The sequence below is a fragment of the Tachysurus fulvidraco genome, chromosome 22 (assembly GCF_022655615.1).
Source record: "Tachysurus fulvidraco isolate hzauxx_2018 chromosome 22, HZAU_PFXX_2.0, whole genome shotgun sequence".
Classification (NCBI taxonomy): domain Eukaryota; kingdom Metazoa; phylum Chordata; class Actinopteri; order Siluriformes; family Bagridae; genus Tachysurus; species Tachysurus fulvidraco.
In genome coordinates, this window is record NC_062539.1 from 16,201,295 (window position 1) to 16,223,183 (window position 21,889).

Genomic DNA, 21,889 nt, shown 5'->3' on the forward strand with positions numbered 1-21,889 from the left:
TTCCGAGAATCCGCCGCGAAGCTGAGACACGGTGCTGCAAAGAACGAGGAAGAATGATGAAAACGTGTGCAACGAACATACAAGATCATTATTTAATTATTTCATGAATAATATTTCAATCCCAGCAGAGATATTCAGCTCTTTACCTCAGATGTATTCATTTTGCGAACGAACGAACGAACGAACGAACGTATTCGTATGTATTTGTATATATTTAGTTATATACCTAAACCGTACCGTTTTATTTTTCTCCGTAGCTCATGTAGTTTTTTTTTCTTTCCCACAGCTGACTTGTTAGCATTCGTGCATTTTTAGCATGAACAGGATTTTCAGATATCTGTAAACCTCTCTGAATGCTAGTCCATAAATTCTGACGAATTGCTGATAACACACACACACACACACACACACACACACACACACACACACACACACACACACACATCTTCTCCAACGGTGCTGCGCTGTCAGAAATGTCAGCTGGCATTCATAGCCACACACAGATGCTCCAATTATATCATATTGCCACAGTGTGCTACAGCTGAGGCCCTTTACCAAAAGGTGCTTATAGAACAGAATGAGGCATAGAAGCCTTTATTATCGCCACATATACATTACAGTGGAATTCTTTTCTTCACATACCCCAACTGAGGAGGTTGGGGCCAGAGTGCAGGGGCAGCTATGATACAGCGCCCCTGGAGCAGGAAGGGTTGAGGGCCTTGCTCAAAGTCCTTGAACCCCGATCCTCCGATCAACAACCCAGAGCTTTAACCAGTTGAGCCACCACTGCCTACTGGGATTTTTAAGTCCAAAGTTCCTCAACCTTTTTGCAACACTTTATTTATTTATTTATTTATATTTTATTTTATTTTATTTTATTTATTTTTTTTTTTAGATTATTGACAGTCGAAAAGTGTGAATTAGGAGAAATTCATTAAATGGGATGTTCTCAACATGAAACAATACACAGTCCTGAGGTGAATCTCATCAGTGTCGACGTGTAAAACATGGTATACATCAGCGGGCTTATTATTGAGGCGAGTTTCACCCCATGATCTACCACATCGCCACATTTATCACCACCAGTCAAGGCCGGGGCTTTAGTGTAAAGAGATTCTCCTAGTGATGAAATTCTAAGAGAGTTCTTAGAAATGTGGGCATTTCTTTATAATTTAAAGAGAAGATCCTACTTCATAAAGCATCTTAACCCTTAAAAGAGCTCATAAGGTTAAAAAGTGTCAGGAGAAGTGAGGAGGACTTTTAAAAAAGGATGAAGAGTTTCTTTATCAGAGGAGAAAATGGCTGAAAGGTGAAGAGGGAGAAGAAACGTGTTGTGTACGATATTTAATAACGATAGTGAGTTAATAAGACGATAGAGATTAGATCGTGTGGGGATTATTTTGTCACCAATCAGATTAGAGATAATCTTACAGTACACGCACGGTCCGTTTCAAACCACCACAAATCATCTCAATAGGATTTAGAGCTGGGTTTTTACTTTTCACGAGTCATTGGTGGATTAACTGGTATGTTTTTGTTGTATTTTAAGGTCCAGTTCTGCTAGTTTTAGTTTTTTTTTTTGGCAGATGGTCTCACAGGTTCCTCAAGCACCTTCTGATACTATGTAGAATTCATAGTGGATTGTATGATGGTGAGCTGACCAGGTCCATAACAGACCTGACCAGGTCTGTGATGGTGGCCAAATAATTCAGTTTTACACTCTTCTGTCCAAAGCACATTATTCCAGGATACTTTGTCTCTGTGTTCTTTCTCAAACTTCAGTCTTGCCCTCATGTTTTTCTTAGATAGTAAAGGTTTCTCCTTGCACACCTCCCATGATAAATAAAGTTATTCAGGATATTTCTGATTATAGATTCATGCACTCTCACATCGACTGTATTTCACAAGAGCTTGCTGTACACTCCTTGATGATATCTTCCTGATTTTAGAGACTTCTTTAATCATCTTGCGATCTGTTCTCGGGGCGAACTTGCTCGGACGGCCAAACCCGACCGTTACTGACACCATTATTATTTGAATCTTCCAATATTGTTATAATGCAGCTAAAATGCTCATATGTTTAACTATTAAAAAAACAAAGAAAACATGCTTTATGTTTACATTTACATTATTTTTATTACATATGTAACATACAGATTTTAGAACATCTCTAAGCGATCGGTCACGAACGTAATCCCTACACGATATAGACTCAAATATCTTAACATAAAGACAAAGTGAAGTTTTATAATAGACTAGATTTTAAAATCGTTTATATTTTTATTATTGAACAACCGATCGCATGCTTCAAAAGAACGTGTCACGTAGTAACAGGTTTAGCCCCGCCTCCTATCACTTCCATTTCTAAAAAGTACAGATCGAATTTTTCTAGCTATTTGGCCAAATTTTTTCTTTGTTTTCTAGAATTTAGATACTAAATGGGATTAGAATTCCTTTCTAGAATACACTCGCTCAATGTGTGTCTTGATCTATTTCTGTCTCTGTGCATCTCTCTCTCTCACTCGTTCTTGCCAGCCTCTTCTCCATCCTCTCTATCAGTTAGCTGAAAGTTGATTAATGGGTTGGCTCCCTTCTGTTTGAACAGTCTCTTTAACTCCATCTCTTATGTAACATGCCCGTGTCATCTGTGAGCTTCCAGCTTGACCTCATCCTTCTGTTAGCTTGTCTGTTCCCTTCTAATTCCGCTGCGAAAGAAAAACGAGATGACGATAAAACGATAGCGAGAAAAATAAGAGGAGGAAAATCTTGACGTGTTACATAGTCTGACATCTGAGAATCTTATAATCGGTAGATCAGAAAATGAAGTACAGGGATGGAAAGAATTGGGAAACAAATGGTGGAATTTCTGATGTTCGGACCAGTTTGGTGCCACACGGGTCTTAAGATTTATATGTAAATGTGTACACACTCACATATGTGTTTCATTACTGACATCTATTCATGTGGCAGCACCGTTACGGCCATCTAATCATACGGCAGTGATATTACTGACAAACGAATCATATGGCAGCGACATTACTGACATTTAATAATATGGCAGCGATATCACTGACAGACCACTCATATGGCAGCGACATTACTGACAAACAAATCATATGGCAGCGACATTACTGACATTTAATCATATGGCAGCGATATTACTGACAAACGAATCATATGGCAGCGATATTACTGACAAACGAATCATATGGCAGCGATATTACTGACATTTAATCATATGGCAGCGATATTACTGACAAACGAATCATATGGCAGCGACATTACTGACAAACGAATCATATGGCAGCGATATTACTGACAAACGAATCATATGGCAGCGACATTACTGACAAACGAATCATATGGCAGCGACATTACTGACATTTAATCATATGGCAGCGACATTACTGACAAACGAATCATATGGCAGCAACATTACTGACAAACAAATCATATGGTAGTGACATTACTGACAAACGAATCATATGGCAGCGATATTACTGACAAACGAATCATATGGTAGTGATATTACTGGCAAACGAATCATACTGCAGCGACATTACTGACAAACGAATCATATGGCAGCGACATTACTGACAAACAAATCATATGGTAGTGATATTACTGACAAACAAATCATACGGTAGCGACATTACTGACAAACGAATCATATGGCAGCGATATTACTGACAAACGAATCATATGGCAGCGACATTACTGACAAACGAATCATATGGCAGCGACATTACTGACATTTAATCATATGGCAGCGACATTACTGACAAACGAATCATATGGCAGCAACATTACTGACAAACAAATCATATGGTAGTGACATTACTGACAAACGAATCATATGGCAGCGATATTACTGACAAACGAATCATATGGTAGTGATATTACTGACAAACAAATCATACTGCAGCGACATTACTGACAAACGAATCATATGGCAGCGACATTACTGACAAACGAATCATATGGTAGTGATATTACTGACAAACAAATCATACGGTAGCGACATTACTGACAAACGAATCATATGGCAGCGATATTACTGACAAACGAATCATATGGCAGCGACATTACTGACAAACGAATCATATGGCAGCGACATTACTGACAAACAAATCATATGGTAGTGATATTACTGACAAACGAATCATATGGCAGCGATATTACTGACAAACGAATCATATGGCAGCGACATTACTGACAAACGAATCATATGGCAGCGACATTACTGACATTTAATCATATGGCAGCGACATTACTGACAAACGAATCATATGGCAGCAACATTACTGACAAACAAATCATATGGTAGTGACATTACTGACAAACGAATCATATGGCAGCGATATTACTGACAAACGAATCATATGGTAGTGATATTACTGACAAACAAATCATACTGCAGCGACATTACTGACAAACGAATCATATGGCAGCGACATTACTGACAAACAAATCATATGGTAGTGATATTACTGACAAACAAATCATACGGTAGCGACATTACTGACAAACGAATCATATGGCAGCGATATTACTGACAAACGAATCATATGGTAGCGACATTACTGACAAACGAATCATTTGACAGTGGCATTACTGACATCTAATCATATGGCAGTGAAATTTTAATACCTAATCGTATGGCAGCGACATTACTGACATCGAAACATACAGTATACAGCTTCATTATTGCGATATATTCCTATGTCATCAACGTTACTATATATGAAAAATCTAAAATAATGTATATACTGTATGTACGCACATTCTTATAGTATATCACTGCTTCATAGCCTGCATTTGCATACTGGAAAATGATTGGCTCTTAATATTTAGGATGCAATAACCCTTGCATGTCACCGTGACGTAAAATAATGCACAAAATCTGGTGCAGTACTGCGATACGATACCTTCAGCAGATTGAAATTAATTTCCTCCATAAATATAAACATGACTCAAATCAATTATTTGTCTGAAATTTCCTCAACCTCAAAGCTACAAAGATAAACCATATACAGTATGTGTTGTAGATGATACCATAATCACATGGAATACAATTCTGTTTTGCCTGAACGTACCTGTTGGCATAATTCAGTCTGGAATTTTAAAATATCCCCAGGAGCTGTGTGTGGGTAGATATACAACCCCTGAGTACTTACCTGCACTGCTAGTTTCACTACTGTATAATTAATGAAGAATCAAATACAGAATAGAAACACTGTCTTGTTCTTTCACATACATTGTGTGTGTGAGTGTGTGTGTGTGTGTGTGTGTGTGTGTGTGTGTGTGTGTGTGTGTGTGTGTGTGTGTGTGTGTGGGAGAGAGAGAGAGAGAGAGAGATGAGCAGTCAGTGCCTGTGAAAGAGCTGTGTCAGTGGGCGCCACCGGAGGCACACATGGAAGCCATGACTCAAGGACACACGCTATGTGTCTACGCTACATACGTAAAATGTTCACCATTGTGTGGCTTTTATCCCCTAATATTCCTACCTGTGCACAAACATCACACTTACACTTTTACACCTGAGCCTCAAATAATTGGAAGGTGTTGTGTCTGATTCTATGACATTTGTTTCTATTACTAATAATTGGACTAAAAAATGTCGATCATTTCGCCGGTATCCGATGTTTCATGTCTATTTTGCTTATTTCACTTTAGCTATGTAGCTCAAGCTAGTTTCACAGGATTTCTGAAAGGATTTTTAAGTAATAAATTTAAGTTAAATAACATTAATTAAGTTTTCTTAAACTTGCTTACATTTAGTGTCAATGTTAGCTAGTTAGCTAACTCAAAATAACCTTGCAGTATTGCTAATCTTAGCTAACGTAAGCTACCCTGAAAAATCTTCTGAGAAGATTTTTTTTTTAAAATGGTGTTTAAACAAGCTAGCAAGCTAACATGAGTTAACCCTAAAGGAAATAAGTCATGTTCATTGAATTGTTTATAATTTTATTCGTAAGGCCGGATGCAGACCTAGCCTAAGCTAGCTTGACAGGATTTCTGAGAAGATTTTTTTTTTTTAGTCAATAATAATCACTTCTAATGCAAACCAGTTTATCCTCACACATGAACCTGACAGAATTCTAAGAAAGGTCTGAGGTATTTTTACATAATATTTACTGCTGTTTTATCCAGATTGATAATAGACTAGCTCTTATTAGAACAGATCGTGTTAATGAATCTGACTCTTCTGCTCTTTTTCTCATTTCTACACAGAAACGAAAGCAGAACTCGAGGACCTAATGACAGACATCAAGAAGCTGGCTAACAAAGTGCGCTCTAAGTTAAAGAGTAAGTCCTTGTACCTCAGATCCAAACACAACACTGTGTAATTTTGGGCAAAAATAAATAAATAAACTCTTTGCCTTTCTCCTTATACCGAATCTGAGCCGAGAGCAACGATGTTTCCCTGCCGGTGCTGATCGGGTCTTCGGCTCTTATTGTCACTGTGATAGCGGTGACTAATGAGTGATGAATAGTTATCGTGATGGTGGAGGCACTGCGTTTCAATATATCTCAGTCTCTAGCCTCCACAGCACAGCTGCAGCCATATGACGGGCTAATAAAGGAGCTGATTGGTGGAGGGAGTGAGACACACAAATGGGCACAGGGGTGCGATGGATGAGAGATGGCAGGAACCACATGGGGATATTTTCCCTGTTCTGTCTGGTTTAGTTTATTAGGCCAGTGAAGCAGACAGAAATTCATACACACACACACACACACACACACACACACACACACACACACACACACACACACACATATGAAGTGTGAATATCTGCACAACAGTACTACTTCCTGTTGTGTTCTTCGGTTGTGAAATACCCTAGAAAATTCACAGTTTGAGAACCGTCCGAGGCCAGACGACGGTTCTGCGTAATTACCGAGACTGCAACGTCAGCTCGAGAACACGATTAAAAAAAAACTGATCATCGATTTTTTACATTTGTTCTTTCGATCATTTTAAAAGCTGCACTTGTATTTTTGTATTAAAAGGTAATACAGGAGACACCAGAAATCTAGTCCGCTTTAATCTGGTCAGATTAAAAGTGAAGCAAATTCACAGAAGGAGAAAACTTGTAGACTGTGACACTAGTCCATCCCACCTATATGTGGTGCTGTTTCAAATTTTGCCACAAAGATGGAAGCTCAAAATTGTATAAAATGTCTCTACACTGTAGTGATAAAATTTCCCTTCAGGCTCAAACCTGTTCCAGCACGACAACAGCACTGTGCACAAAGCACAGGGCTCCATATAGACACGGTGTGTTAAAGTTGTAGTCGAAGAACTTGAGTGTCCTTCACACAGCCCTGATTTTGACTCAACCCTATTGAACACCTACACTGGAACACGAACTGCACCCCGTACTTGAGCCCTGTGCGGGGCTGTTTTTATAAACCCGCACCCACCCGGTCCCGCTTAATTTCTGACCGGGACCGCCCGCACCCGCAACCTGCGTGTTCCACTCCCGCCCACATCCGCGATGTTTGTGTCCACTCCCGCCCACTCCCGCGGATTTTTTCTCGAGAGCTCGTGAAAATTTTGATTGTATACAAATGATCAGACTAATTATTAGTTCAGGTGAATGTCCAGAATAACAGAATTAAACATGATTGCATTTAAATAAGATAAATGAATACTAATGCTAATGCTAATCTTCTTCTCAACGTCATGTGTTGACTCCATTCTTATTATTAGGCTACACACCAAATCCCACCGGGTCCCGCGGATCTCCCGCTAAATTTGACCGCCCACTCCCGCCCGGGGCAAAGGTGAAACCGCCCGCTCCCGCGAGATTTGCGTTGGGTCCCGCGGGAGCCCAATCCCAATGCAGCCCTCTACCCCGTACCTCCTCCTCATCATCATCAACATCAGTGTCTAATCTCACTAATGCTCCGGTTTTAGAATCAGCTCATACATTTCACTCTATATTGTTGCATTTCAACAAATGTTGGACTGTTAAGACAAAAAAAGACTCTTTCTAGTAAACCAGATTATTTGACTCAGCACAACAACAATTCAAAAACTATGCTAATTGCTAATTTTTTCATTCCCCCCCTAAACACGGCAAACTATAAAGTTTAATAACCCAGAATTGTTCTTAATTTGTGAACTGGATCCGACAACCGTTCCATCCAGTCATCTCTATCGTCTGTTTAGCAAAGAAAAAAAAAAAATACCACACATTGCATCTCATAAAATTCATATCAAGGCACTACAATTTGTGCACTGATAAAAGCAGTAATCATCCCCGCGTTGTTATTGTGCCGTCGCGTCTCTGCTTCATTATGATTTATTTCCATTCGGCTCGTCATTCCACGTCTGCCTATAATACACTCGGCTGGTTCGCACGGCTGAGAGTCGAACGTGCTTCTAACCGTTAGTACAAATGTACACACACACCCCAGATGTTGAAAAGAGATTTCTATGGAAGGTGTTTAAAAGACTAAGTAGATACTGAAGATAAATGAGTGGATGAATGAGTAATGGCTTAGCCAAACATGGATCCACTATGATGTGTAAAAAATAGCATGAAAGAATAAAAACATCTCTCAAATCACAAAGAAGATTTATCTAGCTTTTGATTACACCATATGTACTGTCACGTAGGCTTTTAATAATTCATTCATTCATTTTCTACCGCTGATCCGAACTTCTCGGGTCACGGGGAGCCTGTGCCTATCTCAGGCGTCATCGGGCATCGAGGCAGGATACAACCTGGACGGAGTGCCAACACATCACAGGGCACACACACTCTCATTCACTCACACACACACTCACACACTACGGACAATTTTCCAGAGATGCCAATCAACCTACCATGCATGTCTTTGGACCGGAGGAGGAAACCGGAGTACCCGGAGGAAACCCCCGAGGCACGGGGAGAACATGCAAACTCCACACACACAAGGCGGAGGTGTGAGGCGAACGTGCTAACCACTTATCCACCGTGCCCACCGCTTTTATTAATAATGAATAAATAGTCACTATATCAACTTTGATGGCAGATGATTCAGATGAGGATTTTGTATTAATGTGTTAATTCAATTCAACAATGGACTTCGTCTCGAAGCAGCTTTTCAGAACATGAGAAATATAGTAGAAAAAGTTCATGATTAATATTAGACTTCAATTTAAATGTGTTTGTATTTATCCCTAATGAACAAACCTGAGGTGACTGAGGTGACTGTGGTGAGGAAAAACTCCCTTAGATGGAAGACGAAGAAACCTCGAAAGGAACCAGACTCAAAAGTGAACCTCATCCTCATTTGGGTGACACTGAAGGGTGTGATTATAAACTGTTATAAACACCAGAGAGTGTTATTATGAATAATGTCCTTCCTACAGTCAGATACAGTCTGAGAATCGTGTATTGATGAGGACGTCGTTGTCCTTAAACACCACACGGAGTCGGTATCTTCTCTTTAAACGTCTGAAATCTTCATGAAGTGGAATCCAACTGGAGCTGGAACATCTATAGATGCCTCAGGATCCTCACAGGGTTGGTCTCTTCTCACTGAAGGTCTGACATCTTCATGACACCGAACACGACCGGAGCTGGTACTGTACGATCTCTGGATGCCTCGGGATGGGAAGAAAAAGAGAAGCAAGAGGAGAGAAATTAGTGTATGAGCTGTTTATAATATTAACCAGCACTAGTTAATAATGTGCATGTGATCAGATCTACAGGATCACACAGTTATAGGATGTATCATGTGTATGTGTATGCAAGTGTGAAGCTCCTGGCTATACATCATAGACTATTATAAGGTTTGCAGACTTAATGAGAACCACAGACTGAAAGCTTGTACAGTATGTGTGCTTGTCAGGACTGGATTTTCTTTTTCTTTTTCTTTCTTTCTTTCTTTCCTTTCTTTTTTTTTTTTGCTGTCACTTCACTTCTGTGTCAGCTGTCACCAATAGAAATCTTCTCAGTCATGTGTTTGCATGAGATTTAGAGCTTTAGAGAAGCTGCAATTGTTGAATGGAGTTCTGGAGGCAGAGTGTACAGTACAGTATGACTGAAGAGCCTCCTGAATTCATTAAAAGACTTAAAGACTTTATGCTAGCAAGAAAGGATTAATACACAACAGGGTGTGTGGTCATAGGATAATAATCAGTGACCGGTGTGACCGGACACGGAGCGGAGTTAGTTTTTCGACCAGGAAGTTGATTATTTTCCTGTCATTTTACGTCGGATGTTTTTTATTTCCACAAAAAAAGACCACAGCGATTTAGCAATACTAATATATATTTTTTAAATTAAAGATTGACACGTAGGGGAGGGGGGCACGGTGGCTTAGTGGTTAGCACGTCCGCCTCACACCTCCAGGGTTGGGGGTTCGATTCCCGCCTCCGCCTTGTGTGTGTGTGGAGTTTGCATGTTCTCCCCGTGCCTCGGGGGTTTCCTCCGGGTACTCCGGTTTCCTCCCCCGGTCCAAAGACATGCATGGTAGGTTGATTGGCATCTCTGGAAAATTGTCCGTAGTGTGTGAGTGTGTGAGTGAATGAGAGTGTGTGTGTGCCCTGTGATGGGTTGGCACTCCGTCCAGGGTGTATCCTGCCTCGATGCCCGATGACGCCTGAGATAGGCACAGGCTCCCCGTGACCCGAGGTAGTTCGGATAAGCGGTAGAAAATGAATGAATGAATGAATGAATAAAGATTGACACATCATTCTCATTTACTAACGTCTTGTAACCCATTAATATTGTGTATCTGCTATATAAGCTGAAAACCGATCAAACTTGTCTGACCAATCAGAATCAAGAATCCGATATCACGTGTGAATGAGTGCCCTTGAATAATAACTACCATACTGTAGCTTTCCCGAGGTCTCTCAGTCCTGGTCTATTTCGTTTCCACATGGTTGTCTCATGTGAGAAAAAAAAAAAAAGTCACGCCTAAGACCACTAAAAGGTCAGGACCTGTGATGCTGGACATTTCAAGAGCTGACACTTAGGTCATGTATGAGCTTGTAGGACCTGTCAACTCCAACTGAGCCACCTCCATTTATGTACTAGCAACATAGCCAGGACATGACATACTCACACAGATATACACACAGAGACATGACTAACATTTAACCGCTACTGTGCTTCGTACCAGTGACACTAACCGCCTTAACTGGAGATCTTTGCTGCCTTGTAATAATTCTATTTAATTTTATTTGTGTAGCGCCGTTAACAATGGACGTTGTTTTAAAACAGCTTTACAAAACATAACAAAGATGAACATCATGGACAAAAAGTTCATGATTAATATTAGACTTGTATTTAAATGTGTTTGTATTTATCCCAAATGAACAAACCTGAGGTGACTGAGGTGACTGTGGTGAGGAAAAACTGCCTTAGATGGAAGACGAAGAAACCTCGAGAGGAACCAGACTCAAAAGTGAACCTCATCCTCATTTGGGTGACACTGAAGGGTGTGATTATAAACTGTTATAAACACCAGAGAGCGTTATTATGAATAATGTCCTTCCTACAGTCAGATACAGGCTGAGAATCGTGTATCGATGAGGAGGTCGTTGTCCTTAAACACCACACGGAGTCGGAATCTTCTCTTTAAACGTCCGAAATCTTCAGGAAGCGGAACGCAACAGGATCTGGTACGGTCTCTGGATGCGTTTATAATGTGAGCAAGCACTAAATGATGATGTGCATGTGATCAGATCTACTAAAGCACGAGGGTATGAGACGTGTTATGCGTATGTCTGGCTAAAGGCATAAAGTCAAGAATGTACACTAATAACAAGACAAGAAAGTAATGAGCAAAAAAAAAAAACTCCATGGTTACCATGGCAACAGGCAGTTTTATTTTGGTCCTATTCTCCATCCTGTCATTGCTTTGTTCCACATTTGTCTGCACCTGTCCTGCATTTAATCCAAAATCACTGTGTTAAGTAGTCATTACTTTACCTCCGATTCGCGACGCTGTCTCGGATGAAGATGCTTCAGACGAGGACGTCGTTGCTCCGCCTCCACCTCTGGATTTACTCCACGAGTTTCTGCTCGTACTTGTGTCCGTGTTCACCGTTGGATGTCTTTGTTATGTCAGACACCAAAGTGGTGCATTACTATGAAGCTCATACGAAAGCAGACACTCTGGGATTTAAGAATATTTGTGTGTGGAGTTTGCATGTTCTCCCCGTGCCTCGGGGGTTTCCTCCGGGTACTCCGGTTTCCTCCACCGGTCCAAAGACATGCATGGTAGGTTGATTGGCATCTCTGGGAAATTGTCCGTAGTGTGTGAGTGTGTGAGTGAATGAGAGTGTGTGTGCCCTGTGATGGGTCGGCACTCCGTCCATTGTGTATCCTGCCTCGATGCCCGATGACGCCTGAGATAGGCACAGGCTCCCTGTGACCCGAGAAACCCATTTCTGTTCTCTGAGATGCCCCAAGTGCCCCACTAAAATTCTGTTCTCTCAGAGAGAAAAAAAAACGACATCTTTTATGAGACAGAGTCCTAAATCCTTTTAGATCAGATTTGTGTGTCGTAATAAAATAATTCCATTGTTTATGATAGAAAATATCCGAAAAGTCGATCTCTGTTTGGACAGTAGCATGGAATGCCAGGGAAGGGGAAGGGAGGGGAAGTTGTGACCTAATGGTTAGAGAGTTTGACTCCTAACTCTAAGGTTGTGGGTTTGAGTCTCAGGCCGGCAATACCACGTCTGAGGTGCCCTTGAGCAAGGCACCGAACCCCCGACTGCTCCACGGGCGCCGCAGCATAAACGCCGCAGCATGCAAACAATGCCACAGTCCTCAAATATTGCAGAAAGTGTTTTGAGTTTAAATCACCGATAATTCCGGCAAAATTCAGGCGTCACGCCATCGACTTATCGTATCTTATACCGTATATTATACATGCAGTGTTTTTTCTCTCAGGTATCCAGCAGACCATTGAGCAGGAGGAAGGACAGAACAGGTCTTCAGCTGATCTGAGGATACGGAAGACACAAGTGAGTGAGCTTGACCAATGCTAAGTGACAGAATGAATTTTTCTTTTTATCCTTTAATTTATTTATTTATTTATTTTTATATATATATTTTGTGCACTTACTGTAAAAAAGGTGTCAAAAATTTTAGCAGTCAAAGTAGTAATCGGAAAATAAATCAAAACATGGCTTAAATATAAAAAGCCGTAACAACAAATATCTAAAATAATTTTTAAAAAATATTGAAACATTTTTTTTTACAATTTTTTTTCGATTATTTCATAATCAAAATAATATAACATTTAAAAATACTAAACAAAACGGTGACTATTTTCTGTTCTTAAATACAATATATTACTGCATATGAATTACAAAAGGAATTTGTCTTGAATAAAAAAAAAAAATAATAATAATCTGTGGCTTTAAAAAAATGGATCTCAGCCATTTAATTTAGCTGTACAAAATAACAAAAAAATACAAAATTAAAGGCGATATATTTCATCTCTACATCTATACATTTAATACTACGTCAAACCTCTTCATAACTGTGATATGAGACTATACTGTAACTTGGTAGCACTTCCTGTCAAGCAGGATACAATAGTGGTATGACAGTAAATTATATTTTCCCTTGCATGTATAACGGAGCCGGTATATTTTGTCGTTTGAAACTTTCTCTTTCTTATTCTCTTTCCCTTTTATTTTCCCAGCATTCCACTCTGTCACGTAAATTCGTGGAGGTGATGTCAGAGTACAACGCCACGCAATCGAGTTACAGGGAGCGCTGCAAGGGCCGGATCCAGAGACAGTTGGAGATTAGTGAGTGTACACACACACACACACACACACACACACACACACACACACACACACACACACACACACAAACACAAATGTTGGGGTTTTGGATTAAATGATTACATCCTCACAATAACGGAGGAAATGGTTGTTATCAGTATCGTGTATTATTTTTTCATCACCAATATCCCAGTCCATTACTTTCAAACCACTGGTTCACTAAAACTATGCTGACTTTGTTCCCTTACTGGAATGTGTGGTAGCTCAGTGGTTTAAGGTGTTCGACTACTGATCGGAAGGTCATTGGTTCGAATCCCAGGTCCACCAAGTTGCCTCTGTAGGGCCCCTGAGCAAGGCCCTTAACACCCTCAATTGCTCAGGTATATAAACTGAAATAAAAATGTACCTCACTCTGGATAAGAGTGTCATGTAAATGTAAGAAAAAAATGGCAGGCAAACCTATAATGTTGGGTCAGATTTTTAAAATTAATAAAAAAAAAAAAAAAAGAACAATTATTTTTTAAATAATAAGTTATAGAGATAATAAAATAACTCGGTTTGGGAGCTCCGCCTTCCGCCGATTTTCGTCGGTTGACTCCATTTCAATTCCAGTTGTTTCTATCCTCGAGATCGATCCGACAGGCTGTTGACAAAACATAAAAAATAATAAATTAAATATGTGCTCCGATATCGAACTTTACTAACACAGCTGTCATCGAGTTACCGACGATATTACAGCCAACAAGAATAAGAAAAATGATACCACACATGAAATGTTAATATTAGTTCAAATTGGATTTTCAACTAGCTTTAATAGTCGCTTGAGGAAAGAAAAAAAGTTGAAAAGCTGTTAAGGTTTGTGAGCTGGTGAGTCTCGGTAGTTTAACCAAGGATAACATTAATATCGTCTATTGAAGGTCCCGATTTTTAACAGGACATAATTCTCTCTGGAGGGCACGCTGGCTTAGTGGTTAGCACGTTCGCCTCACACCTCCAGGGTCGGGGGTTCGATTCCCGCCTCCGCCTTGTGTGTGTGTGGAGTTTGCATGTTCTCCCCCCGTGCCTCGGGGGTTTCCTCCGGGTACTCCGGTTTCCTCCACCGGTTCAAAGACATGCATGGTAGGTTGATTGGCATCTCTGGAAAATTGTCTGTAGTGTGTGAGTGTGTGTGTGAGTGAATGAGAGTGTGTGTGTGTGTGCCCTGCGATGGGTTGGCACTCCGTCCAGGTTGTATCCTGCCTCGATGCCCGATGACGCCTGAGATAGGCACAGGCTCCCCGTGACCCGAGGTAGTTCGGATAAGCGGTAGAAAATGAATGAATGAATGAATGAATAATTCTGTCTATTTATTGTGTTATCCATCTGACAGAATATTAAATGGAATAAAACTAAAGAGAAAGTTTAGCTTCAAGCATAAAATCTTGAGACATTTGACTGGTTAAATGGATCTGAACCGAATCTAGTAATCAATACCGTCGATTAGCCTGGAATCGGGTCCGACATCTACAGTATCTTCTGCGTCTTGTTTAAGATTTAGATAGACCAATCATGGTAGACCGTCATGCCCTGCTTCGCTAATCTGATTGCTCGGGTATCGGTTAGTGTTTAGATGTGTTAGATCTCCTTAAGGGGTGCATAGGAAAAATGCTAATCTGCTTCCACCTGGCTGGCAGGCTCCAGTGTGTCGGCTGCACCGAGCAACCCCGGGCTCTTACTGCCATCCGTCTGCTCTTTGATGGACTCCAGGGGGGCTGAACATGCTGCATCTGTGCTGCAATCAGTCTCGCTCTCAGAGAGCATGGCTTTGTTGGCTTTTATTTATAGACTGTATGTAAAAATTGGTGTTAAGAATTCTATTGTGGGGTAAGGGGGTATGGTATTATTCATTCCTAGGGTTGTGCTAGTGCACACACACACACACACACACACACACACACACACAGCAGGTCAAGAGGCTGGCAGTGAAGCCTTAGAGCCACCAGCTGGTCCGGTCATAGAAAATGTTCAACACATACAGTGTCAATGGCAGCAGTGATGACAAGGAAGAGCCAGAGGTTGAGAGAAATGAAGGTTATTGGATACAGTATACTCTACATAACACAGGCGTGTGAAAAAAATAGGACACCCACTATTAAATATTCAGTTCTTTATTAAGTGATGCTGAAATATCGATGTCTTATCTTGTTTTTATTTTTCTCTGGAAAAGAAAGGGATTTAATTGCAGGTAAACATCCATTCATTCATTTTCTACCGCTTATCTGAACTTCTCGGGTCACGGGGAGCCTGTGCCTATCTCAGGCGTCATCGGGCATCGAGGCAGGATACACCCTGGATGGAGTGCCGACCCATCACAGGGCACACACACACTCTCATTCACTCACACACTCACACACTTCGGACAATTTTCCAGAGATGCCAATCAACCTACCATGCATGTCTTTGGACCGGGGGAGGAAACCGGAGTACCCGGAGGAAACCCCCGAGGCACGGGGAGAACATGCAAACTCCACACACACACAAGGCGGAGGCGGGAATCGAACCCCCAACCCTGGAGGTGTGAGGCGGACGTATTCTATATGAGGAAAAAGTTAGGACACCCGACCCCCTTAATAGCTAGTTGTACCCCCTTTCGCTGAGTGAGACGCTTCTTGTAGCCATCTACAGTACCATCTCATTGGGATTAAGATCTAGGCTTTGACTTGCTTCTGCAGCCATTCAACGAACCTTCATTTCTTATGATTTCAGAAAGTTCTTGTCTTGGTAGATTTACTTGTATGTTTTTATTGTCATGTTTCAAGGTCCAGTTCTGCTTTAGCTTCAATTTTTTTTGGCAGATGGTCTCACAGGTTCCTCAAGCACCTTCTGATACAATGTAGAATTCATATTAGATTGTATGATGGTGAGCTGACCAGGTCCTGCTGCAGCAAAACATCCCCAAACTATAACACTTCCACCTCCAGGTTTCACACTTAGTATGAGGTTCTTTTGCTGAAATGCTGTATTTGGTTTAAGCCAAACATGTCCTCCGTTATGGTGGCCAAATAATTCAGTTTTACACTCTTCTGTCCAAAGCACATTATTCCAGAAGTCCTTGTCTTTGTTTACGTTCTCTCTGTCAAACTTCAGTCTTGCCCTCGTGTTATTTTTTACTCAGCAAAGGTTTCCTCCTTGCTCACCTCCCATGATAAATAAAGTTGTTCAGGATATTTTGGATTGTACATTTATGCATTTGCACATAAACTGTAGCACGAGCTAGCCGTAGGGTCCCGTGATGATATCTTAGAGTTTTTGATTACGTGGCCTAATGGTTAGAGAGTCTGACTCCTAACCCTAAGGTTGTGGGTTCGAGTCTCGGGCCGGCAATACCACCACTGAGGTGCCCTTGAGCAAGGCACCGAACCCACACAACTGCTCCCCGGGCGCCGCAGCATAAATGGCTGCCCACTGCTCCGGGTGTGTGTTCACAATGTGTGTGTGTGTGTGTGTGTGTGTTCACTGCTGTGTGCACTTTGGATGGGTCAAATGCAAAGAACAAATTCTGAGTCCTGGTCACCGCACTTAGCCGTACGTCACGTCACTTTCACTTATTAGCATCGTGCGGTCTGCTCCCTGGCTGAACTAGCTTGGGCAGCCAGATTTGACCACGTTGGCAGTTGTTTTAAATGTCCTCCACTTGTAGACTATTTTCTTTTTGTCTTTCACTAACCTTTCTTTGCATGTTCTCCTAGTTCTCTGGAACATCCTCTGAAGAAGTCTGTGTGTTTAAGTCCGTCACATGACCTCGATAGATCCTGAAGACTTCAAAAATCTTCATTACCATCATCAACTTCTTCAGAAAACTAGACGGGTTTATTTAATTAGTTCATCCGGTGCATTTGACTCACAAATCCCATTTTAATTGTATAACTTTACTGGAGGGGGCACGGTGGCTTAGTGGTTAGCACATTCGCCTCACACCTCCAGGGTTGGGGGTTCGATTCCCGCCTCTTTCATTCGCCCGAAGAAGACCCAACAGGGTCGAAACGTTGCTTTTTAATTAATTAATAAAGATGGGAGTTTAAAAAGTGTTGCGGACATTACAAATTTTTTACTTTAATCGATTCCCGCCTCCGTCTCGTGTGTGTGGAGTTTGCATGTTCTCCCCGTGCCTTGGGGGTTTCCTCCGGGTACTCCGGTTTCCTCCACCGGTCCAAAGACATGCATGGTAGGTTGATTGGCATCTCTGGAAAATTGTCTGTAGTGAGTGTGTGAGTGAATGAGCGTGTGTGTGGGTTGGCACTCCGTCCAGGGTGTATCCTGCCTCGATGCCCGATGCCTGAGGCTCCCCGTGACCCGAGAAGTTCGGATATGCGGTAGAAGATGAATGAATGAATGAATGAATGAATGAATGAATGAATGAACTTTAATGGAAATACCTGTGATTTGAATTACAGTTGGATTCAACAAAATCTGTTGTATTCCTAAACCTGGTGGGAAAAGCCAGCATCTGTACAGTAGGTTTGGTACTTTCAGATTTTAAGACGTCGTCGCACTCGGCGACGAAGTTTAACCACCGCCGTATGAAGGTCTGGACCTTATCAGGATGTGAAACCCACACCTTGTTATCATAGTAAATGAAAAAGGGCTGGATGAAGAAAAATGTGATATTATTATTAATTTTTTTATTCACCCCGAAAGATTCCTATTCACAGATCCTTCCGGTATCCGAATGCCATTTAAGCCGGTTTGCATTTCAACGCGGAGCAAAATAGCCCAGCGAAAGCACATTTTACAGTACAAGAACTCCGGGGTCATAACAAAGCAACTCAATTACAGCCTGGAGCGCTCATCCCTAGAGCAGCTTCATTCCAAATACCTCTGCGATGACGCACAGACTTAATGGATCTTAAGGTAATAGAGTTGCTTTATGCCAAGTCATGAATGATGCATTTGAATATATAATCAGTCCATATCTAGGAAATAATGAAGCGAAAGGATACAGATATTTATATTCCGACCGGACCGATGATGGCTTTTAAACTGATAGGAAAAGAACACAATATTTGTTTCTATTTATTTATTTATTTATTTATTTATTTATTTATTTATTTATTTATTTTAGAAATTATGCCGGAAAGGTTCTCTGTTCATCTGATTAAAACTAGAGTCTTGTGTGTAGAGTCTGGTTTGAAGACAAAAGACAAAAATATCCTCTTTCTGGAGGATGTAATAGGTGAGTGAGAGAGATAGGGAGCTTCTGGATACTCAGTAAACTCTCGCTTTGGCTTGTGGTTCATAGTAGAGGGCTGCATTGGGATTGGGCTCCCGCGGGACCCAACGCAAATCTCACGGGAGCGGGCAGTTTGACATTTGCCCCGGGCGGGAGTGGGCGGTCAAAAAATTTAGCGGGAGATGCGCGGGACCCGGTGGGATTTGCTGTGTAGCCTAATAATAAGAATCGAGTCAACACATGACGTTGAGTAGAAGATTAGCATTAGCATTAGTATTCATTTATCTTATTTAAATGCAATCATGTTTAATTCTGTTATTCTGGACATTCACCTGAACTAATAATTAGTCTGATCATTTGTATACAATCAAAATTTTCACAAGCTCTCGAGAAAAAATCCGCAGGAGTGGACACGAACATCGCGGGCACAGGCGGGAGTGGAACACGCAGCTTGCGGGCGCGGGCGGTCCCGGTCAGAAATTCAGCGGGAGCGGGTGGGTGCGGGTTTATAAAACCAGTCCCGCGCAGGTCTCTAGTACATAGTTTGTTGTACATTTAAGTTGAGATGGTTTATGAACTCGTGTGGTGAGGATGAGGAACCTCTGGTTTTTCCAGGATGTAGGGTTCATAGAAAAAAATGTCCGATCCGATGTCGGATTTCCAGCTTAGTCAATCCGATTACAGATATGGATGTTGCATTGTCGCCTTAATAAGAAGTCATATACTGTATATCGTACTGTATGCGGTTAAAATAACAGGGCTAATGGTGTGCACATCCTAATGACCACTATGTTATAAATAGACACAGTTTGGCTGTTACACCGTGTTTAACAATCCAAGACTGTGTCATGTGGCGAAATGTGAAAAGTGTGAAAGATGGTGCAAGGTGAACCTGATGAAAGCTCATCACTCCATTTTAATGATGCAGCTTGAATTAGGGAACCAATCAGAGGCTAGATGAGAGATCTCCATGCCAACACATTCGTGTACTCACGCTCTTCCTTTACGGATATGAATGGCAATCTGGTGTATGGTGTGTGGTGTGTGTGTGTTTGTGTGTGTGTGTGTGTGTGTGTGTGGTTGATTTTATACCGTGTGTATGGAAGATCGTTTTAGAATCTAATTCCGATCTGACATTTTTAGTTTAAACTCCTTTCATTTACACGTCTTTCAATTTTCACCTCAGATGATGCTTTCTAATCTCTTCTGCAGCCGGGTCGTGCGGCTGGAGCGTCGAGTCTCCGTTCATCTTCATTAACTTGATGTTGACTCCGGTTACTCCGAGGTTAGGGGTTCAATTCCCGCCTCTGCTGTGTATCTGTGGACTCCATGTCCTGTGGGTTTCCTCCAGGTACTCCAGTTTCCTCCCCGAAGTCCAAACGTGTGTTGTAGGCTGACTGTCATCTCTAAATTGTCAATAGTGTGTGAATTGGTGTATGTGTTTGCTGTGATGAGTCCTCCAGGGTGTCCCCTGTAGAGGTCTTCTCGGGTATAAAGAAATGTACCCGACCCGAAGTGACCCGAATCACTTTTGACCCGAACCCGACGTGCATAATTTCTTTTTTTTTTTTTAAGAAAGACCCGACCCGAGACAAACCCGGAAAAATTAGACCCGAGTCCGGGTCAATTTTTTTTAACCCGACTGGACCCGGATGTTGCGTAACTCTACACTAAAGTAACCGCTACAGCGTGGATTCAAAATTGATTGACAGGTCTGTTTCAACGAAAATTAGCTTACCGCCAGCCCCACGTCGAAGCCACATGTCACAAGCGGTCTTGGCAAACAGAGGAGAGGTTGGAAAAGGACTCGAGTCGAGGCACACACACGAGATACAGTAGTTCGGGTCTTCTCGGGTCTGTTCGGTAAAAACACATTCATTTTAAATTACCCGAGACCCGACGCCGCTGTTATTATACCCGACGCGTGTCCGAGGCACACGTGAAACTTTTAGACCCGAACCCGCTCGGGTCTCGGGTCGGACCTCGGGTTCTCGGATCTAAGTGGACCCGTGAAGACCTCTAGTCCCCTGCCTTGTGCCCTGAGCCTTCTGGGATAGACACCAGGCACACGGTGACCCAGTGTTGGATAAACAGTACAGAAAATGGATGGCTCTGGAAATCAGTGCACGTGAAAAGTCTTTTGCTCCATTATAACTGTGATAACAACATCTTAAACAACCGCTAACGTCTCACAGGATTGAAAATGAATAAATCACCGATGCTTTAATGTAAACATTAATGTGTGGCACGTTTGTCATCAAATGCAGACGATTCATTTCTTGTTTAAAATCTGACCCTGAGCTGCTTTGTGCTTTGTGTCTAGTAGTTAGCACTTAGCACTTGACCCGGGTGCACGCAAGCATGCCAGAGTGTGCATCGTGGCGTATGTGAGTGCGAACGTGTCTGTATGTACACGCGCATCCTCCAGCGTGGGCAGACGGCCATCTCTGGGCTGCGTAACAGCTTTTTCTCCATCACTAATTGATGCTCATTTGCTCATCTCCACAGTCGTGAGGACTCTCCACCTCGGCATACTCTGCATCTCCACCGAACACCCCACCTCCGTTCCTCTCTCCTTCTCCCATCCTCCTCTCTCTCTATCCTATCCCACACATATCCTTTCATCCTAATTATGGATCATCCCACATGCGCTGCTTCTGTTGCTTTAATGTCTGTGTTTAGCCTTTATCGGCCTCCCTACCCCTCTCCTTCCCCTGTTCCACCTCCTTCTCAACCCCGACACACTTAAACTATCACGCTTTCATCGCCTTTTACACGTCCTCTTTACACGTCGTTATCCAGTACGTTGTGTGTAATTGCTCGCTAATGCTAGACGCCGGGATTTTACTAGCTGTGAGTGACTTAAGATCATAACGAATCAGTTGGTGGGCTAAATGGACCTGCATGATGTCTAATAGAAC

The 21,889-nt window shown here is 41.8% G+C and overlaps 1 protein-coding gene across 4 annotated transcripts in view; it reads left to right on the plus strand.

Annotated features, from left to right (window-relative positions):
- Positions 1–21,889, plus strand: part of LOC113640316 (syntaxin 1A (brain)) — a 119,294-nt gene that overhangs the window by 66,469 nt on the left and 30,936 nt on the right. For all 4 annotated transcript variants that reach the window (XM_047806398.1, XM_047806397.1, XM_047806399.1 and 1 more), the window contains exons 4-6: positions 6,235–6,309; positions 12,912–12,985; positions 13,672–13,780. In XM_047806398.1, the coding sequence (XP_047662354.1) occupies positions 6,235–6,309; positions 12,912–12,985; positions 13,672–13,780 (258 nt within the window). The remainder of the gene's footprint in view (positions 1–6,234; positions 6,310–12,911; positions 12,986–13,671; positions 13,781–21,889) is intronic.